The sequence below is a fragment of the Somniosus microcephalus genome, chromosome 7 (genome assembly GCF_052327205.1).
Source record: "Somniosus microcephalus isolate GS21.2 chromosome 7, FLI_Smic_1.0, whole genome shotgun sequence".
NCBI lineage: Eukaryota > Metazoa > Chordata > Chondrichthyes > Squaliformes > Somniosidae > Somniosus > Somniosus microcephalus.
Genome location: NC_140993.1, coordinates 121,752,406 through 121,774,799, shown reverse-complemented (window position 1 = coordinate 121,774,799; position 22,394 = coordinate 121,752,406). Strand labels below are relative to the sequence as shown.

General features: G+C 48.6%; 1 protein-coding gene across 1 annotated transcript in view; it reads right to left on the bottom strand.

Annotated features, from left to right (window-relative positions):
- Positions 1-22,394, bottom strand: part of sntg1 (syntrophin, gamma 1) — a gene marked incomplete at its 5' end in the record, with an annotated part of 174,103 nt that overhangs the window by 16,379 nt on the left and 135,330 nt on the right. Inside the window, 2 exons of the mRNA XM_085993955.1 lie at positions 8,345-8,497; positions 22,283-22,354. Coding sequence (XP_085850081.1) covers positions 8,345-8,497; positions 22,283-22,354 — 225 coding nt within the window. The remainder of the gene's footprint in view (positions 1-8,344; positions 8,498-22,282; positions 22,355-22,394) is intronic.

The following is a 22,394-nucleotide window of genomic DNA, read 5'->3' as shown; positions in this document are numbered from 1 at the left end:
TGTGTGTGTGCGTTGTAGAAACCATTATGTAGGAGACAATCCACCATCTCTAGATGTCTTTGTTGCTTATGAAAGCAGTTTCAACATTCGAGATGCTTTAATTTCTATTTAACTTTTGAAAATCCAAGTAAGGCTTAGCCAACAGATTCCTCTAGGTATCTTATCATCCACACGACAATGGAACAGAAGCAAGTGTGATAGTTAAGGGTGTTGTGAAATAGTCAACGCCAATCTTGGCAAGCCAGTCCTAGATCCCACTGGGACGTCAGTGAGACAGGGTGAGCGCCTAGACAACAATGTATTCATGTATGTGTAGTACATAACCTGAGGAATTTGAGTTTCTAGTCATTTCATTTTATAGCTATTGTTCTTGTATAAGCTGCAACAAAAGTGTTTCTGACAATTCAAAAATGCTATTCAAAGCTTTTATTGCCAGGACATTATATTCCTAATTTAGTTATATAACCAAATCACAGTGACAGTAATATATAAGCTTAAAACAAGTAAAGGATTACAAAGGTAAAGAAGAAAAAAACTGCAAATGCTGGAAATCTAAAATGAGGAAATTCTGAAGAAGGGGCTACATCCAAAACACTAACGTATTTTTTTCAGATGCTGATCGACTGCCATGAGCAATTTTTATTTTTATTAGATCTGCAAATGTAGGTAAAATCAAGGATTTTTAATTTGAATCAGATTTGATCCATTTACCATTTAAACAAATAAATTGGAAACAAAATAGTGTTCATTAATTATAAAGCAAGAATAACTTAATTCGTTACCGTGGCTACTAGTCACACTTCACAATCACGAACAACATCTGAGCCACGAGAAGACATTGTTTCCTCAGTTCCCAGGGGCGGTATGTCAATTTAAATATTATAATGAGGCTGGAAGCATCCTTTTACAGCTCCATTTTGAATTTAACTGCATGTGAACGGGTTTTACATAATTCGTGAAACACGGCAGTTAAACAGAGGTGGGGACTGCTGCATCCAGGAGGTAAGTGGCTTTATTCCTACCTGCTGGATCCAGTGTCCCTTCCAAACCCACCCCCCGCGATCAGAGACCCCATCTCAAGGGCTCCGATCGCCTTCCCAGGCCTTCGATCCCCACCATGAGGCCCCCTCCCACCCTACCAATGATGCTGAGGCCGGCCACAATCCTCTGGTGGCCGACCATGATCCTCTCTCCCCCCCGCCATCGATCCCCAATCCCTGCCGCCCCATGATCGTCGTGCGACTCACGCCTCCCCACCCCGCCAATCCTCCAAGCCCCCTGGCCGAGGTCCCCCTGCCAATGCTCCAGTTGCCCCCCCGACCCCCATTGACCCCTCCACCCCGCCCACAATCCCCGATCCTTCACTGCCGACCCGCCAGACCCCCCTACCACGATCCCCGATCCTCCACTGCCGACTTCTTCCCGCGATCCCCGATCCCTGACTGCCGACCCCCCGACCTCCACCCCGTGATCCCTGACTGCCGACTCCCCGACCTCCACCCTGTGATCCCTGACTGCCAACCCCCCGATCTCCCCCGTGATCCTTGACTGCCGACTCCCCGACCTCCACCCCGCGATCCCTGACTGCTGACCCCCCGACCTCCACCCCGCGATCCCTGACTGCCGACCCCCTGATCTCCCCCCGTGATCCTTGACTGCCGACCTCCCCCCGCGATCCCTGACTGCCGACCCCCAACCTCCTCACTGTGATCGCTGACTGCCGACACCCCGACCTCCACCCCGCAATCCCTGACTGCCAACCCCCCAACCTCCACCCCACGATGCCTGACTGCCGACCCCCCAACCTCCCCCGCGATTCCTGACTGCCGACTCCCCGACCTCCCCACCGTGATCCCTGACTGCCGACCCCCCGACCTCCACCCCGTGATCCCTGACTGCCGACCCCCCGACCTCCACCCTGTGATCCCTGACTGCTGACCCCCCGACCTCCACCCCGTGATCCCTGACTGCCGACCCCCCGACCTCCACCCCGCGATCCCTGACTGCCGACTCCCCGACCTCCACCCTGTGATCCCTGACTGCCGACTCCCCGACCTCCACCCTGTGATCCCTGACTGCCGACCCCCCGATCTCCCCCGTGATCCTTGACTGCCGACTCCCCGACCTCCCCACCGCGATCCCTGACTGCTGACCCCCCGACCTCCACCCCGCGATCCCTGACTGCCGACCCCCTGATCTCCCCCCGTGATCCTTGACTGCAGACCTCCCCCCGCGATCCCTGACTGCCGACCCCCAACCTCCTCACTGTGATCGCTGACTGCCGACACCCCGACCTCCACCCCGCAATCCCTGACTGCTGACCCCCCAACCTCCCCCGTGATTCCTGACTGCCGACTCCCCGACCTCCCCACCGTGATCCCTGACTGCTGACCACCCGACCTCCTCACCGCGATCCCTGACTGCTGACCACCCGACCTCCTCACCGCGATCCCTGACTGCTGACCACCCGACCTACTCACCGCGATCCCTGACTGCTGACCCCCCGACCTCCACCCCGTGATCCCTAACTGCCGACCCCCCGGCCTCTCCCCCATGAACCCTGACTGCTGACCCCCGACCTCCCCACCACGATCCCTGACTGCCGTCCCCCTGACCTCCACCCCGTGATCTCTAACTGCCGACCTCCCCCCCGCAATCCTTGACTTCCAACCCCCCGACCTCCACTCCGTGATCCCTGATGGCCGACCCCCGACCTCCTCCCCACAATCCCTGACTGCCGACCCCCCGACCTCCTCCCCGTGATCCCTGACTGCCGACCCACTGACCTCCCCTGTGATCCCTGACTGCCGACCCCCCGACCTCCTCACCGCGATCCCTGACTGCTGACCACCCGACCTCCTCACCGCGATCCCTGACTGCTGACCCCCCGACCTCCACCCCGTGATCCCTAACTGCCGACCCCCCGGCCTCTCCCCCATGAACCCTGACTGCTGACCCCCGACCTCCCCACCACGATCCCTGACTGCCGACCCCCTGACCTCCCCCCGTGATCCTTGACTGCCGACCCCCCGACCTCCCCCCACGATCCCTGACTGCCGAACCCCGACCTTCTCCAACCTCCCACCCGCGATCCCCAACTGTCGACCCCCCGAAAGCCCGTCCAGCGATCCCTGACTGCAGACCCCCAACCTCCCCCCCGCGATCCCCGACTGCCGACCCCCCGAAAGCCCCTCCAGTGATCCCCAACTGCCGAGCTCCCCGATAGCCCCTCCAGCGATCCCCGACTGCCGACCCCCCAATCCCCCCCCCACCCCGCGATCCCTCCCCCGGACTGACCCCTCACATCTGCAGGCCTACTCGCCAGCAGCTAGCCAGCCTCTTAATCTGGCTGGCTACAGGCGGGAATCCGAGACCTCACATGCAAATCAGGCTCTGCTGTTAAAGTCAGGGGACCGGGTTTCCTGCCCGCCTCGAAGGCCCCCCGCCCCCAACCCGCCTCCCTGGAGAAAATTCCAGCCTATGTGGTTGACTCTTAGTGCTCTCATGGTAACAAAGGATAGGCAATAAATACTGTCTTGCCAGTGTTAGCCACATTCCAAGAACCAAATCATTACAACAAAAGCTTTTTTAAATGAATTGACTTCAAAAGACTGGCTATAGTAATAGCAAAAAAGTACTCCAGGAAAAACGAGTGGCGGAATTGAAATGAAAATAGCAGTGCTTTTATTTAAAGTCTTAAATCAACTGGACTTTGCAATATGACCAGTATTTTGTGAAGTGAGATAACTATTGCACAGTAAGTCAAAAGTTGTAGCCAAATGAGACAGGAAAGTCTTTCTCTTTGAAGAATGCAGCTAACAAAAGGTATTGGATTGCAAATATTCATCAATTATATCAGCAGTGCTATTTCACCGAAATGTTAGAACAATTGTATTGATTGCCAATTTTAACACTGTGAGTTCAGGGGCAGCATGCATCAGATTCTAGGCCATTTGCTTCACCATAGTAGACAAGCTATAACACCTTACGTTTCTGATCTTGGCCATCTCAACAGGGAAGGGCTGTGTGGAGAATAAGAAGTGGAAATGAGAATGAGAACCATTACTTTGGTTTGACAGCTTAAGGGTGACATTGATAATGACCTGGTCAAAGATAAGTAATATTGGAGGCAAAACGGTTCTGGAATTGTGTTAAATTTAAATTTGGTGTTTGAGGAAAAAAGTTGCAGAGCCCTTTATGAAGAGATAAAATGAGTTGAGTTGGGTAGAATCCATATTAGAGTGGATTGCATGTCATCTGTGACTTAAGGAGCCAAATAATCTTTTTTTGCTCAATGCTTTCTTATGTTGTTATAAAGATGTGCATAATCCCCATAGACTGCCAAGGATTTATTTGCATGCATTTTACTTCTCAATTGGGCTAAGAGGGAAACTAAATACTATGGAGATGAAATTCATATTGCAAAATAGGCGATAGTGAATCGGCAGCCTGTTGTACACTTCACCCAATTTTAATTTCCATTGATTTCAATAGAACAGGAACTCTGTGGGGTGTATAACGAGCAGCCCCCTAACTCGCTTTCCAAAATTTCATGCAAATTCAAATGTGCTTACATTAAACATTGGGAAGGCCAAAGCCATCAGCTTTGGCCCCCGCCCCAGACTCTGCACCCTTGCCACCGATTCCATCCCTTCCCCAGCTACTGTCTCAGGATGAACCAGACTGATTGTAACCTCAGCCCCATATCCTCTCCATCACCAAAATGTCCTACTTTCACCTCTGTACATTGAACCTCCTCCACCCTTGCTTCAGCCCATGAGCTCCTGAAATCCTCATCTGTGACTTTGGCATCTCCAGACTATTTCCATGCTAACCTGGCTGGCCTTCCATACTCCACTCTCTGCAAACTTCAGCTCATCCAAAACTCTGCTGCCCATTTCCTATCCTGCAGCTCTATCCTCGCTGACCTTCATTGGATCCCGGTCCCTAAAGCTTCCAATTAAAATTCTCATCCTTATGTTTAAATCCCTTCACAGCTTCACCCCTCCCTATCTTTGTTGCCTTCTTCAGCCCTGCAACCCTCCAGAATTCTGCATTCCTCCAATTCTGATCTCTTGTGCACCTGCCCTTCCCTTTACCCCACCATTGGCGGTTATGTCACCAGCCATCCAGATGCTACTCTTCAGAATTACCTCATTGTCTCTCCATCTCCCTCCCCTCCTTGAAGACCCTCGTTAAAAAACATCTCTTTGACCAAGCGTTTAGTCACCCCTCGTAATATTTCTATCTGTGACTTGGTGTCCTTTTTTTGTCTGATTATATTTCTGTGAAGCACTTTGGGACATCTTTCTACATTAAAGGTGCTATATAAATGTAAATTCTTGTTGTTGAAATAAGGTAAATCCTATATTGGGTGAAACTAGAACTAGGGGGCATAATCTTAGAATAAGGGGCTGCTCTTTCAAAACTGAGATGAGGAGAAACTTCTTCACTCAGAGGGTGGTAGGTCTGTGGAATTTGCTGCCCCAGAGAGCTGTGGAAGCTACATCATTAAATAAATTTAAAACAGAAATAGAGAGTTTCCTAGAAGTAAAGGGAATTAGGGGTTACGGGGAGCGGGCATGAAATCGGACATGAGTCTAGGTTCGGATCGGTCATGGCCCTGTGGGTGGCAGAGCGGGCCCAGGGGCCATGTAGCCTGGTCCTGCTCCTACTTCTTGTGTTCTAATTCTGTGTTAGATTTCAGGAGATGGTTCTATTCACAGGGATTAGTGGAGACCTCGGGAACAGGCTGCCAGCTAGGAGTCCTTCAAGAGTAAATTGGGCCTGTTCCTGGCTGGGGTGGAGATCACCTCTTACAGAAGGTAAGTACTGCAGGAAATACAGGGACAGAGTGATCTCCTGGACGAGTTTTGATCACCTAGATGGGTCGGCGAGGAATTTCCCAGATTTTTTATCCCAAATTGGCCATTGGGTTTTTTATCTGGTTTTTCGCCTCTCCCGGGAGATCACATGGGTTCAGGTGGGATGGAGAGTGAAAGTAGATTTGAGGTTAGGATCAGATCAGCCATGATCTTATTGAATGGCGGAGCAGGCTCGAGGGGCCGATTGGTCTACTCCTGCTCCTATTTTTTATGTTCTTATGTTCTTATATTTAAAAATGTGTTGAATTGTGTGAGTCTAAAGGAGCAATTGGAGACTAGTGAGTCTATTTAAAATAAAGTGATAGAGGACTTGGGTTTAAGTTGACTAGGGCTGAGGTAGTCAAAATCTCTGGCCGTGACCCAATATATTATCATTTTCTGCACAGGAAACTATGGGCGGAACATTCAACTTCGGCGGGGGTGTAAAATGGACAATGTGCAATCGTCCGCCTATTGCATGTCTTGTCTGACTTTCTTTACCATGTGGAAAGGCAAATCGGGCAAAGTGTATATCGGGCGGCCGTTTAATACCCCCGTCGAACTTGGATGGTTTCTATTACTGATTTTTTGTTTTGCACGACTGTGCTTTTCTTTTGTTCCATAGACTATGTAAAAAAAAAATCACATATGAGAATGAAACATTTTTAAAAGCATCATCTTCAAAAGTTTTTTTTTAATCTTCACTTTTGTTTATGGAAAATCTTACAGAAACAACTTTCAATCTAATCCCTTTAGATATTTACTGGAGCTGGAAAACATTTAATCAGTGGCAGAACAATAAGACAGATTTAATTGGGAACTGTAATGTAAACAGCAGCCTCAAAATTCGGCAGTGGACTACTAGTGTACAAATATTTAATGTATTGGTTTGACATTCCAATAATTAAAAGTAATCCAATTATTTTAAAAAGGCTAACATCTTTACTAAAATAGCAAAGGGAGGAATTTCAGACAAATGTTTTCAAGCTAATGGGGGCATTTTAGGGCCCACATGTCTTTAATGCACAAAGCACTCCTCCACTGTCCAACAGCAACAAAACACAAAAGGAGAAATTGTAGCCCCGATTCGGAGTGAGAATCGTCTTTGTGGGGCTGAAGCAGGCGGCGAACCGTCTGGTTCCCTACAGTGCCTTAGTTACATGATTCGACTCTGCCTCTCACCCAAAGCTGGCGGGAATAACATCACCGCCGCCGGGCAGGAGTTAAAATTAGAGGGGGAGGTTAGGCCGCCACTGGGGACCCATGGAAACAGACCTGGCAAGGTGAGTAATGATTTAGGTGGAGGTCGGCATGTCCGTGATCATGAAGTAGGGTGAAGCCTGGGGCAGAGGATGACCATGGTCACTCCTGCTTCTCCTGACCCACAAGGAGCCTTTATAAAAATCTCTTACCTTAGCTTCCTGTGGCCAGGATTCTTGCTTTCGCTGGTGGGTTGGAGAGTGTGCGGGCCTTAGTTAAGGCCATGGTTAAAATGGCCTGCATGTCCTGTTAACATCATCAGAACACAACACTGCCATTTAAATTAGGCCTCTGCTCTTTTGGGAGTGCCCCTGTGCCTCAAATTAGGGAATCAAAAATGGTGTGGGGAGTGGGAATGCATCGGGAACTTAACATAAACCTCTTCACCCACCATCTTTGTAATGTATATACCTTTAAGGGGGGAACTATCTTTTACAGCTCATGTATACTGCAGTACTGGCAGTGACCACACCTGTATATAGCACTGAGTAGTAATCTGTACAGTTCAGTTCTAGCGTGAGCCACGTTGAGTAAACATCTGTTGGACCATTGTCCTGCAGTCTGTGTCTTATTATACACAGACACAACAATCTTAAGCTCCCGCTTGCACCTTTCCCACCAGGCCGGGGGTGGGGTGGGGGGAGGAATGGTGTTGGGGGAAATGAGGGATGTTAAAATTGTCCCTTTAATTTCAATGCAAATGTTAGATTTGGGTAAATGCATTTATTTGAAGGTAAATGTAGTCAAGCCTTATGTTAGTATTCCTTTTGCCTAACTATTAGCCCCATTCAAGCTGCTGCTGTTCTTCTCAACTATTGTTTGGTTAGGCTCATCTGGAATTTCAACTTCACTTTTGATTCTCTCCCTCCCTCCATTTCAGTGTGTAACTTTTGCTCTTTGCTGTAATGCTTTATTGCCTGTTTGACCCTGAGGAGTAAATCTTGACTTTCTGCCACAGTGTAAAATGAGTGATCGTGAATCGGCAGCCCGTTTTACATCTCTCCTGATTTTTATTTTCATTGACTTCAGCAACACAACCTGTTCAAAAGAGTGACTGACTGCTCTCAGTAATTGAAAATATTTTGTGTGTAGGTAAAATGATAGAAATGAACAGTGCCAATGAGGAATGTGAGGAATACATATTAAAGGGAGCCTGAAGCTTACTTTTATATATCCATTCACATGTTTATTTATCCATGATAGCTTAGCTTTGGTAATACCTGTATTCGTTCCACCTCCAAGAAGGTTGCTGTCTGAAAGGCCTTTTCCCAGAGAATGAGTTCATATTCTAATTCCACACTGAAGACAAGGTCCTCTCCATTTTCTGTCTGAACACTAAAGCAGTGCTTCCGCCGGTCCCACAGATCACTGTCCTGATGAAAACCTGAAGTTATATAATCTGGCATACATCAATTAATATTTCCACCTAACACACACATTAAGGATATATGTTGCAAATGGAAAGGTAGCTTTTTAACGGAAAGGCCGATATTTCAAATTTACTGCTTGAGTGGGCTGCTTTTGACCATCTGATTTTTTGACGAAAAGTATTGGATATAAAAGCTGAGATGTCATGGGGGGATCTCTGTAAAACCTTTGTAAGGCCACAGTTCGAGTGCTGCGTGCAGTTTTGGGCTCCACACGATAGGAAAGATTTTGAGGCAGTAAAAAGGATACAGCACAAATTCACTAGGATACAGCACAAATTCACTAAGATACAGCACAAATTCACTAGGATACAGCACAAATTCACTAGGATACAGCACAAATTCACTAGGATACAGCACAAATTCACTAGGATACAGCACAAATTCACTAGGATACAGCACAAATTCACTAAGATACAGCACAAATTCACTAGGATACAGCACAAATTCACTAAGATACAGCACAAATTCACTAGGATACAGCACAAATACAAATACACAAAAAGACTTGAACAATTGGGGAATTGGGGGTGTTTTCCTTAGAAGAGAGGAGATTACAAGGTGATTTGATAGACAGGTGTATAAAATTATGAAGGGATGGGATAGTGTAGATAGAAACAAAATGTAATTGAGGGATCTTGAACAGGGGGACATAAATATGCAATTAAATGTAAAAGATTTAGGACAGAGAGCAGAAGAAACATTTTTACACAGAGGGTATTGAGGCTGGGGAATGCTCCAGAGTTAGTGAGAGGTAGTGGCTGAAGTAGAGCACACGTGGGGCAAATTCAACTGCTGCCCTTAACAGGTTTGAAGTCAGTGGAGTGGCTGCACTGCCCAAAAGCTATTTTAGGATTTGGGCCTTATTTAAACTTCACCGGCAAGCTGCAGGCACCAAATGGGTGCGCCACTGCAGATCAGCTAAATTTGTGGGAGGTTGAGAAATCGACTAACATGTGGAGATGACCAGCAGGCACCTCTGCTCCTCCTTGCCCCACAAAAATCCTCCTAAAACAAATGTGGACCTTTTATTGAGTAGCCTCCGATGATCCCTATAAGGACTACTGGTTAGTCCACTGACCGTACATGGTCCACAAGATTTTCCCTAATATCGAACCACATGTGTGGGTATCACTGGAGTGTAGGGGTTCACAAAATCCCTCAGCCCCCGAAGATCGGGAAATATTAATCCACATCATGGACGAAGACGTTGTGTGATTTAAATTGTCTCTGGGCTGGATAATGTTTTAAAACATGCCCAGAACCGCAAAAGGCTGTGTTAAGGAGCCCGTGAGCTAAGCAGCACTTGGACACTGGAATCAAAGGACTTTGTAAAAATCGCACACTTTAAGATAGTACATTTTATTAAAGAAAAGGATGTACTCTTGAGTTTTGAACCTCATGGAAACAGAATTTTCAGCAGGAAAAGGGACAGACAGGCCATTAGCATTTGAATGGAGGACGAGCTGTCAATCACCCTGTGGAATTGGGCGGGTCAGGTAACCTACAAGCTGTTTGTTTACACTGGGGAGTAGCCCGTTTGAATCTGCCAATCAAAGGCAATTCAGGGAGATTCCCTGCCCTGCAGCAGATGATCGATTTGTTTACTGAAACTACTACCTTGTTGACACAAAGGATTAAACCACTTAGGCTGCGGTTTCAGTGACCACAGACAATGGGTTTCTGTTTACACTCCTCCCAGGACATAGTAATACAACTCCATTCAAACCCATCAGGATGAATGAAGACACATTCAAAACTGCAGCTATCACAGAAGAGACATTTGGACTGAGGAAGGGAACAGTTTAAATTTGAATGGGTTTGAATCACCCATTACTGGACAATGGGGTGGGTTGGGTCCCTTTTGTTTTAGCCCAGAAACTTCCAGATCTAGGCGGGAACATTTCGGCCCCAAAATTGGGGTATAAGAGATAGCTTCTCAGGGGCATCTCTCTCTCTCTGGCTTGCCTCCGTGTGCCCTCTACAGTGTGGAGTCTGTCTGAAGAGGTAAAAACACCAGCAGTTTACTTTTCAAACACTGGGGTGTTTCTTTACTGCAGGACAGTGAAGATCTCATGGGGCACGGAGCTGGCATTATAGTGGTGAGCATATATTTTTCTGGCCTTCCACAAGGCAACTTAGGGTAGGCTTAGGGGTGGGGGTAAAGTGGGGATTTCGTTAAGAATTGTTATTTTAGTCGATTTCCCTCGTTGTGTCCGTTGTTCCTCCCCTATTTAAGCAATTTTACCGTGATTACAAGATCGTGTGGTGTAGTTTCTTTAGTTTAATCAAATTTGACTTTCCCGCATCCAGACCATTTGTCCGTTTTAATATATCATTAATTATAAGTTCCTCCAGTCAGAACTGGAAGGGGTGGTTTAGCGATTCGAAACCGCTGATTGGGATTGGTCACCGTGCAGTGGAAAAAGGCTGCCTGACCAGGTGAATTACCATAAACCAGGTAAAGGAAGGTAAATTACCGTAAACCAGGTAAAAGATGCCCCCTATAAATTGGCGACCGCGGCAGGACTGGAGGCAGTTTTTGATATGCTAAGTGGTCTGTATCTGGAGAAAGCATCAGCTCTTGCTTTTCTTGCTTTTAGTTTGTGGGTAGCCCTGCAGAAGTTAGCGGCAGCGTGTAAGCTGACCTATTATGGTATAGGTGGCTGGGTTAAGAAGGGTGAGATGAGGGTGCGGGAGGAGGTTAAAGAGGCCAAGAATCGGGAGTCAGAGTTTGGAAAATGCCAGGCGGAGGTAGAACCCCTCATAAGAGAGGTGAATGAGGCCAGAGATAGTGGGATGAGGGTGCGGGAAGAAAATGCACGCCTCACACTAAAGGTAACGAAATGCCAGGCAGAGATAGAGCGCCTTGTGCAGGAAGTCACAGAGGCTAGGGACAGTGATTTGAGGCTACAGGAGGAAAACACACACCTCACCCAAGAAGCTAGCGAGGGCAAAAGCCATGTGAGGCACAAGATAGAGTTCCTAAAGTGCCAAATTACAGAAGTTAAGAGTAATGAGATGAGCCTGCGGGAAGAGAATGCCCGCCTCACCTTAGAAGTAACAGAGCAGGAGGAAATGGTTAGGGAGGTAAAGGCAGCTTATAAGCTGGCCTGCGACCAAAGGTTTAGTGGAGCAGATCATACCCCATGTAACAGAAAGATAGAGAGTTTGGGTATGGAGTTATTAAGGACTAAAGGGATGGTATGTTTCGTAAGTCCGAAGGGAAGTCCGTCGGACAGTACCAGCTGCCCAAATCAAACCGCCCCACAGGCAGCACCCAGAACAGAGCTGGCCAGGGAATTAGAGATCCCAAGACCGCAGCCCACAGCTCCGAGTTTTGAGGAGCTCTGGCAGCAAGAAGGGATGGACAATGGGGTGGTAGGAGAATGCCAGCATGTCCCGCTAGGCAGGCGGGGACCAGGACCAGTGTACCCCCTCCGACAACGGAGGTACGGTCCGCCCGTGAACGATAATGACCCAGGGGCTGTTCAGCATACCTATCTGGTACCCTATGATACCCCACAGCTCAGAGGCCTGGTGAAACATATTCCCCTGCTCTCTGAAAAGGGAGACCCCTCAGTGCACTTCTAAGGGATAGAACAGGCAGCCTGTGTTAACGGCTGTGATGATGAGGAGAAAGCCAAAATATTGCTTTTCTCTGTAGATAGTAAGCTCTATCAGACCCTTTCAGATGAGGCTAAGAGAGGGCAGAAGGGTTTTGAGGACCTAAAGGAGGAAATACTAGAAGCCATGGGTGCGAACGATGGCAGTCCGTTCGATCGCATAGGGAAAACACTGCAGAAGTAAGGGGAGACCCCACAGGCATTTGCAGACAGGCTGTGGCCAGTCTACAACAGCGCGTGTACAGGGGGACAAAATAGGGCACACCTGAACCCGCAGCAGCGGACCCAATGGCTTCGTTGCCTGGTGTCCAATTGCCTGCCCTAGATAAAAGCAAAGGCTGATACTTGGTTTGACCACCGAGACCCCCTAGCAACCAAAGAGACTATAATCTGGCAGCTCACGGTAGCATATAGGAATGGTAGGAATAGTGGGACCCCCCAGCAAAAGGGTAAGGTCCACGAGGTTAAACCTGGGGCTCAATACAAGAGTGGCGCCAGGAGGGGAGCTGTCCCTCCCACAACAAGGTCACTTGTTACAGGTGCGGGGAGGATGGCCACTGGCGCAGGGATTGTGAAAAGCCTGGGAGAGACGATAAAGCCAGGACCCCTGCAGCCCCAACTCAGAAGGCCGAGACAGAAACTCCTCCCGATACAGTTGAGTCCGTCATGGAGTCGATAAAATCTTTCCTCAGGGCCAATCAGGGAAAGGTAGCAGCCATCAGTGGTGCTGCAGCCCCCTTGCCCACCTCTGCCTCTCCACAATGACTGGAGCCTGCGCAGCCTGTCCGTCTGTGTAATCTCCGGTACGATGAATGGAAGAGACCGCTCATACAGATGGAGGTAGAGAAGGTTACAGGGACGTATCTATTGGATACGGGGGGCATCATGCACCATGATCCATACGGATAATCACACCACCTCACCTCTGTCTGATGGGGTTCCATACATACTATCGGGATTCACCCGTCAGGAGCAGGCGGGGGTATACTCCAGACCCCCCTCAGTCCGTCTGGCCACGCTCCAAACTAAGTGGACGTGCATCCTGGCAAAGTGGAATAAGGAGGAAGGAAAGGGGATCCTAGGGGCCGACTTCCTGGTGGGCCACGGGATCCTCGTGAATCTCCACAACCATTGCCTTTGGGGGGCTAGCACAGACAGGGAAGAAGGTGTAGTGGTCATCCCGGCCAATGAGGGTAAGGGGACCTTGTGTACTGTGAAGCCCAAAGAAGGTTACGACCTCGGGCTCATGGTAAATGGTGTCCCGGAGGCACTGCAGGCAGTCGTGCAGGCAAACCTCACAGCCTTTGCCACCCATAAACACGACTGCGTGAGGATCACAGGGTTTGAGGTTAAAATAGACAGGGACCCCATGGCCCGACCACAGAAGCAGTGCAACTTCCCCAAGGAGGCAGAACCCGACATGGAGGCAGCCATCACCTCCTTAGTTAAACAGGGAGTGTTGAGGCCCATAGCCACTCATGTTAATTCTCCGCTTTGGCCGGTTAGGAAACCGGACAATTCATGGAGAGCCACGGTGGACTATCGGGTGCTTAACAGCAATATCCCGGCGTGTGCCCCCACAGTAGAAGCAGTGGCTAATCTTATTAGCAGTATTCCAGCATCCGCGAACACATTCACGGTGCTGGACATTTCGAATAGGTTCTGGTCCATCCCTTTAAAATGGGAGGACCAATATAAGTTTGCCTTCACCTTTAAGGGACAGCAGTATACCTGGACCTGTCTGCCACAGGGTTTCCACAACAGCCCCAGCATCTTCCACCAATGCATGAAGGATAATTTAAAAGAGTTCAGTCAGCCCACTCAGTTACTGCAGTATGTGGATGACCTGCTCTTATTTACCGACTCGGTCGGGGAGCATGGCCCACTGCTGGCTGAGCTGCTGGAGCTGCTGCAGAGAAAGGGGTTTAAAGTCAACCCCAAGAAGGCACAGATCGGTCAGCAAGGGGTTAAATTCCTGGGTCTGACTGTCCGGGAGAGAGGGCCATAGATAAGGCAAGGAGGGAAGCGGTCCAGGAGTTACCGATTCCCAATTCAGTAAGAGGGGTGAGGTCGTTCCTAGGATTGATGGGGTACTGCAGGGATTTTATAGAGGACTATGCAACCACAGCGGCCCCTCTGCTCCGTCTCCTACACAAGGGAGTGGAGTGGTCCTGGGATGAGGGATGCCAGGCGGCATTTGTTAAGTTAAAGGGAGACCTGCAGACCGCACCAGCCCTAGGAGCGATAGATGGGAAAAAGGAGTTCTTCTTGGAGGTAGCGGCCAGAGGGGATAGTCTCAGTGCTGTGCTGCTCCGGAGCGGCACGGCAGGCTAAGGCCCGTGGTCTACTCCTCCAGAGTCCTCACGGATGTGGAGAGGAGCTACTCCAACTGTGAACGGCACCTTTTGGCCACACATCAGGCTGTGAAAAGATCTTTAATTTTCACAGGCACCTCTCCCATAACCCTCCTCACACACCACACACTCACTCAGATGCTTTTGGATGGGAGGATTAAAGATGGGACAGTCAGCAGCATCCGCATTGTGCGCTGGACCCTTCTCTTCTCACAGATGGATCTGAAGGTAAAGGGCTTTTGCGAGCCAAAGCTTGCGGCCAATATGGTATAACCTGGGACAGCCCATCGATGTTCCATAGATGGGGTATGGGAAGTGAACATAGGTTTACGGGCCTGGATACATCCCACGGTCCGCGAGATCTATGTAGACGGTTCCAGCAAGGTATCCGCTGGAGTAAGACTCACGGGTTGCGGGATCTTTGGCCCAACGGCAGACATTGCCTTGGCAATCAAGCTCCCTAACACCATGAGTGCCCAGCAGGCTGAACTGTCCGCGGTGATGTACGTGGTTACACACCCCGACATCTTCCCTACCCCGTATACGATTTGCTCTGACAGTATGTTCACTTGCAACTCGTGTACGGAGTACTTGGCCATCTGGTCCTGTCGTGGGTATACCTCCGCCGACGGGAAGCCCTTGACAGTAAAACCCCTGCTGGAGTAAATCCTGGCAGCTGTGGGGAAGGTGCAGTTTTCATCCATAAGGTGAAGGTCCATTCCTCCACGGAACCCCGCAGCCAAGGCAACCAGCAAGCCGATATGCTGGCCAAGGAGGGTGCATGGGCAGGCACTTTCTGGGACCCATATGAGTCCGGGCCAGTGGCAGCGATAGCAGGCAGGGATGGGACACAGGGAAAATCAGGAGTAGTGTTAGCCCCAGACCTCAAGATGGTCCGAGCCCAGGACCCAGTCCTGAAAGTTGTAATTAGCGCAGTGAAGGAGGGCAGGAAGTTAGAGGGCCCCTACAGTGCAGCCCCCCTCTCCATAAGGGAAGGCAAGCTGTTCAGGGGGGAACAGTGGGTAGTACCCCAGCAACACCGGAGGGAGTTCCTTCAGCTGGCCCATGAGGGGCCGGGAGTGGGACACCCCAGGACTGAGACCACCTGGCAAAGGGTGGAACAGGCGGGATGGTGGCCAGGACTCCAGGATGATGTCCGCGAGTTCTGTGCCAGCTGTCTTGTGTGTGCAGCAAATAATCCCGATAACCACAAAAGGTGCTGATGGGACACATTAGGAGGGTGGAGGGACCATGGCAGTCGATCCAGATCGACTATATAGGGCCCTTGCCCACCACCCAGGGAGGCTACAAATACTGTCTCGTACTGGTGGATGTGTTTTCCAAGTGGGTGGAAGCCTTCCTCTGCAGGACGGCCACAGCAATGGGGACTGCAAAGATCTTGGTGAAGGAGGTGTTCTCGCGGTGGGGACTGCCACAGTTCGTAGAGTCTGACCAGGGAAGCCACTTCACTGGCCAGGTCATGCAGAACACCCTCAGGCTGCTTGGTATTCAGGGGAAATGGCATGTTGCTTACAATCCCCAGTCCTCAGGGATTGTGGAGCGCATGAACTGGACCATTAAGGAACAGCTGAGGAAAGAGACAGTGGGGTCGCCCAAAAATGGGCAGAGACCCTACCTCTGATCCTCATGGGGATCCAGGCCAGCCAGTCCAAGATTACAGGGCATTCACCACATGAGCTCATGACCGGCAGAGTTATGTGGACCCCCACTCATATCCTTGCCCCAGTCCTCACTGAAGGGCAACTGCAGGAAATAAACCGGGATAAATTCGCCCGAACCCTCCTAGAACACCTCAAACTAATTTATGGGCAGGCAGCAGACAGCATGGGGAAGCAGCATCGGAATAATCGGCTGCTGCTCGAGCCTAGCAGGAGCCACCAGTGGGAGATAGGAGACCTAGTGGTGGTAAGAAACTATGCCCAGGTGGGAAGTTTAGAGCCACTCTACATGGGACCCTATAGTATAGTTGATAGGGCCAGCCCCATGGTCTATGCAGTAAAACTACCCCGGTGCACAAAGTGGTTCCACGCCAACCAATGTAAATTGTATAACTCTGACCATACAAGTTCAAGTTCACAGGCTGTAAAGACAGGCACTGTGGCTTGTTTCAAGGGAAAAGCTGTCCGGCCCACCAATTGGGATACTTCCCCGCCCCAGTGGGACCTAAGTTTTGGCCAAAGTTTAAATTTGAACCAGTTATTTAGTTCAGAAACAGAGAAACCGCAGCCTGAGAGTAGAAATCTGCAGGCTGCTGTGAGTTCATTCACAAAAGAAACTGCCCATGCATGCGTAGTTGCTGGTCTGGAGACAGGAATTCCCCAGTCTTTTGAACAGGAGCTTCACGCAGGTGCAGTCGCGCGCCTGAGGGGAGAGGTTTCCCAACACTGGGTTCGCGCAGGCGCAGTCCCCCAGCCTGTGACCCCAGCGGCTCCTCTTCAGTTTTCCCGCGCAGGCGCAGACGCCTGATTGAAGATAGAGGTTTCACAGCCTCTGCCGTGGGACTCCGGGGAGGAGGTTCACGCAGTCGCCTGTTTAAAGGGACAAGCTTCCCAGCCTGCTTCTAGAGTGGTTCCCTCTATGGTGTGGGACTCTTGGGAGGAAGGGATAGCAATTCCTCTTGCGGGGAACATATGGAAGGGGCTGGTGCCAGGTTTTGGACCTGGAGAGAAAGATTTTCAGCCATCAGCAGCGGGTGGTGAGGGAATACCTGCCCCCAGTACAGGAGTGGGTAGGGAAAAGGAGACAAACCCAGAGTGCCGGCAGGCTGCCAGGTATATTAAACAGTGCGGGCTGTTTGCATCAGGGGGAGAAGGTTCCCAGCCAGCTAGGGCTGTGACCCAGGCTCAGGGTCCGTCAGCCAAAGTTTCCCCCACAGAGACACCCCTCAGAAGGTCTCTTCGGGTGCCCCAGCCCAAGAAAGCATGGTCACCCACTTTACAGTGGAGTAGGGCGGACTCCCGAACCGGGGAGAAGCCAAAGGGCAGAGGTCCCCAATCAGCAGCCATAAGCTGCCAGGGACCGGAAGCAGGAGGCAGTCCAGCTTCGCTGTAGGCAGCAGTAATCTGCGACAGTGACACCAGAGATTAGCCTGGCCGTCTGGAGGTGGGCGGCATTTGTATTATAGCTTTGTGTTAAGTAACCAATGTTTATAGCTTGCTTTTAAGGTGTTTAAATTGTAATTATAGAATTTACTAGTAATTTTGGGTTTAAGTTTAAAGTTTAAATTTATAAGTGTGCCAAATGCTTGTATCTTGGTCCGAGGTCGAGGGACCCGACCATGTCTCCACCTAAGGCAGCAGGTCAGTGAGAGACCTGGCTGCATGTCCTTTTAAGTCCTTTTTCAGGAGAGTGGACAAAGGAGCAGCCCTGTTCGCCCAGCCCGAGCTGGGCATCGAATGAAGATATACAGAATGTTGGGGATCACCTCGCCACTGGACAAATCCAGGAGGAGACCTCGCAGCGACCTTCGGGAGAAACCGGACAGAGTCCGGAGGAACCTGCCTACTCATCCTACGCAGAAGAGATGGCCCCAGCTGGGTGACCCAGCACTATCCTGACCGAATTTCACTTGCGGGAGACCTCACTATAGAGGAGTCATGGTGGGGAAGTGCGGGCGCCTTGTCAGATAGGGACGCGTTCCCCGGGAGTGGGTGGTGATGGCCCGGGAAAGATTGTAAAGGGGAGGGGGAGACCCAAGAGTCGCGTGGGTGCGTTCGGGGAAGGGAGGAATTCACCCGGGGCCCACGGGCAAGGTTAGAGTGTAAGTGTGGCTGGGAAGGATGAGTGGGTGGCCGGATCTGGGATCCAAGTTTGAGTGTGGGGCCAGTGAGAGCTGCCACACAGGCACCCATCATTTTCTCCAGCCAGTCGAGGGAAGATGGGAGGGGGAGGGACTGGGAGTCGCGATCCCATACTCTCCGGTCTCAGTCTGTGAAACATGAGGTGTACCCCACCGCCACAAAGGGACAAGGGAACGGCTCGGGGCTGGTGGATCAGACTGTTCTGTAAAATCCATTCTGTATGTTTTAAAAGTCTAAGACCATTAAAGGGGGGGGGGGTGGAAGGAACATTTACTGCCCGGGTGGGAGGAGCAATACCCACTCGAATTTCGTGACCCATCATTGGCACGTGATGGTCGGGGTTTATTTCAACATTTTGTTTCAAATATTTAATGGAGATTTTTGTATTTTGTTTTACAGTTCCAAGTGGTGCAGAGGCGTAGGACCCTCGCTGTGCTTGGAATCATTTAGATTACTTTGTATAACCAAGATTGCAACATTTTGTAATATGTTATAATGCAACAAGTGGTGCAGGGGTATGAGACCCCTTATTGTAACATTTTGTAATTGATGTATCTGTAGATGCCTACCGTACCACGGTTTTTCTCAGATTTGAGGGGAATAGACGGGTCGGGGAATCAGTGATAGGTAGCTATAGGTAAATACAGGGGATGGTTGTTTGTCGGGGGTCAGAAAACTTTGCTCACTTCTTCAAGAGGATACTACAAGCAAGTTGGGAGTATCGAAGGGGGGAATGTAGGGGTTCGCAAAATCCCCTCAGCCCCCGAAGATTGGGAAATATTAATCCACATCGTGGATGAAGACTTTGTGTGATTTAAATTGTCTCTGGGCTGGACAATGTTTTAAAACGTGCCCAGAACCGCAAAAGGCTGCGTTAAGGAGCCCGTGAGCTAAGCAGCACTTGGACACTGGAATCAAAGGACTTTGTAAAAATTGCACACTTTAAGATAGTACATTTTATTAAAGAAAAGGATGTACTCTTGAGTTTTGAACCTCATGGAAACAGAATTTTCAGCAGGAAAAGGGACAGACAGGCCATTAGCATTTGAATGGAGGACGAGCTGTCAATCACCCTGTGGAATTGGGCGGGTCAGGTAACCTACAAGCTGTTTGTTTACACTGGGGAGTAGCCTGTTTGAATCTGCCAATCAAAGGCAATTCAGGGAGTTTCCCCGCCCTGCAGCAGATGATCAATTTGTTTACTGAAGCTGCTACCTTGTTGACGCAAAGGATTAAACCACTTAGGCTGTGGTTTCAGTGACCACAGACAATGGGTTTCTGTTTACACTCCTCCCAGGACATAGTAATACAACTCCATTCAAACCCATCAGGATGAATGAAGACACATTCAAAACTGTAGCTATCACAGAGGAGACATTTGGACTGAGGAAGGGAACAGTTTAAATTTGAATGCGTTTGAATCACCCATTACTGGACAATGGGGACAGTTGGATCCCTTTTGTTTTAGCCCAGAAACTTCTAGATCTGGGCGGGAACATTTCGGCCCCAAAATTGGGGTATAAGAGATAGCTTCTCAGGGGCATCTCTCTCTCTCTGGCTTGCCTCCGTGTGCCCTCTACAGCGTGGAGTCTGTCTGAAGAGGTAAAAACACCAGCAGTTTACTTTTCAAACACTGGGGTGTTTCTTTACTGCAGGACAGTGAAGATCTCGTGGGGCACAGAGCTGGCATTATAGTGGTGAGCATATATTTTTCTGGCCTTCCACAAGGCAACTTAGGGTAGGCTTAGGGGTGGGGGTAAAGTGGGGATTTCGTTAAGAATTGTTATTTTAGTCGATTTCCCTCGTTGTGTCCGTTTTCCTCCCCTATTTAAGCAATTTTACCGTGATTACAAGATCGTGTGGTATAGTTTCTTTAGTTTAATAACATTTGACTTTCTAGCATCCAGAACATTTGTCCGTTTTAATATATCATTAATTATAAGTTCCTCCAGTCAGAACTGGAAGGGGTGGTTTAGCGATTCGAAACCGCTGATTGCGATTGGTCACCGTGCAGTGGAAAAAGGCTGCCTGACCAGGTGAATTACCGTAAACCAGGTAAAGGAAGGTAAATTACCATAAACCAGGTAAAAGATGCCCCCCTGCAGAAGTAGTTTTCTTTTATTGCCATTACTTGCAGCAAATGCAAGAATTTTAGTGAACAGGTTAATATGCAGGACACAAATCCTCTCTGTCATCATTCATAAGCTCATTCATCACTACAGTAACTGTCCAAATAGTTGAAAATAACATTTCCCTGCTCTATAATAGCCTCTAAATTCCAAGAGCTCTGCATCTCTCAAAGCTCCTCCACAATAATGACCATTGTCCACTATATGAGCAATGGGCCTGCTGAGCTGATTCTCATGGAACAGTGGCAAGCTTTGATGATAGCTATTTTCCCCAAATACTTATTTTTTGCGTGGGATTCCGATCCTGGGCCTCCTCCAACTGCCGGCGCGCAGTGCTTGCGTATCCCAGGGGCGCAGTTAGTTTGATGCGTCCCCTGGGATCACGTGGGTCATGGAGAGCCAATGGTAGCAGGGAATGCTTCATTCATAAGTTTGACAGGAAGAGCTGTCAAACCTATAAATACTATAAGCCCCAAAACATCACTAAAACCTCAAATAAATTTTTTAAAAATCACATTTTTAAAATAACTATAAATTACATAAAATAACTAATTGAAACAATACTTTACATTTTTGAAAACATTAATTACATTTTCTAACGGGGCTAAAAATAAACTTATCTTTCTTTAAAGAATTTAAAAATAATAAACCTGTGGAAAAAATGTTTTAATTTCAATTAATTCACCACTTACCTTGTTAAAAGCAGGCCTTGCGCCTGCTTTTTATAAGTGTAACTCCTGGAGACTTACCCTCCCAGAGAAGCCTGCAAAAAAAACGTAAGTTCGATGTGCACGTACTGCCTCTCCGGCGTACGCGTTCGACCTCTGAACCCTTTCCTTTAAGGGAACGGAAGTACCGGTTTTCCGCGCATGCGCAGTGCATGCACGAAACCGGCACTTCCATTGGGCTTACGGGTGAGTACCCCGTGCGTACTCACCCGTGGAGACCAGAATTTCTGGGCCAATATGGTTAACCCAGTTGATGTGTTTGGGCGGATTTCTAAATGTAAAAGGAAAAAATAAATAACAAAACACATAGGAATTCAATCAATAGAAAACAAATACATTCAGCCAGTTCAGCTGACAAAACTGTTTTAAATCTGCAGAGCACCATTAATTCATTCCCTTCTTTCACAGCACGCCAATGCAGCACAAAAACAAAAACAAATGCATCAAACTCTGCCTTTCAATTCCTGCTCATGTTTCACCTGTAACAAAACAACATTTGAGCAAAAGTTCTTGAAACAAATTGCCTGAAATGAGGCTTTTTGAATATTAATGTAGAAACACTCAACACATTTGTATGAAATTCTTTAATTTGCTACCTTATCAGAGGCACTACCCCATTTAAGTTGATCACCTGGAAAAATCAGGATTGCTGACCGCTGTGATCAGTTTTCTAATCCACACACCCATTGAGCAAGGCTCTGCACTGAGGCCTTGCCTTACAAAAGTTACCTAATACCTGTAGTATGAAGATGCTTCATTTTTACCAATACTCAATATTAGTAGTTATTCTTCTAGTTTAAATATCACAAAATGTAAACCTTAACAAAATCGATTAGAATATTGTAAAATTTAATTCAAAGCAGCATAATTTTCTGAACTCTCAGGCTTTTTCAGTCTGTTAAATTAAACAAATAATGTAATGTTCCGACACTTTGAAGCACGAGTGTCAGAGCTCAATGGCAATTCACTGAAATTTCCTGGATTTCTATATGGTTCAAAATAATGTTTGCTGGTAGTTCAAAGAGCACTTCAGTCCAGTTCTGCAGATACTAATAGAATCTGCTTGCTCATACCTTAAGGATTTTGCACATAATTTCATATACTGTGTAACTCCTCACAGCTTTCGTCCAATCCCATGTGGTTACCTGAGGAAAGAAATGATCTAGATGATTAATCATTTGGGTC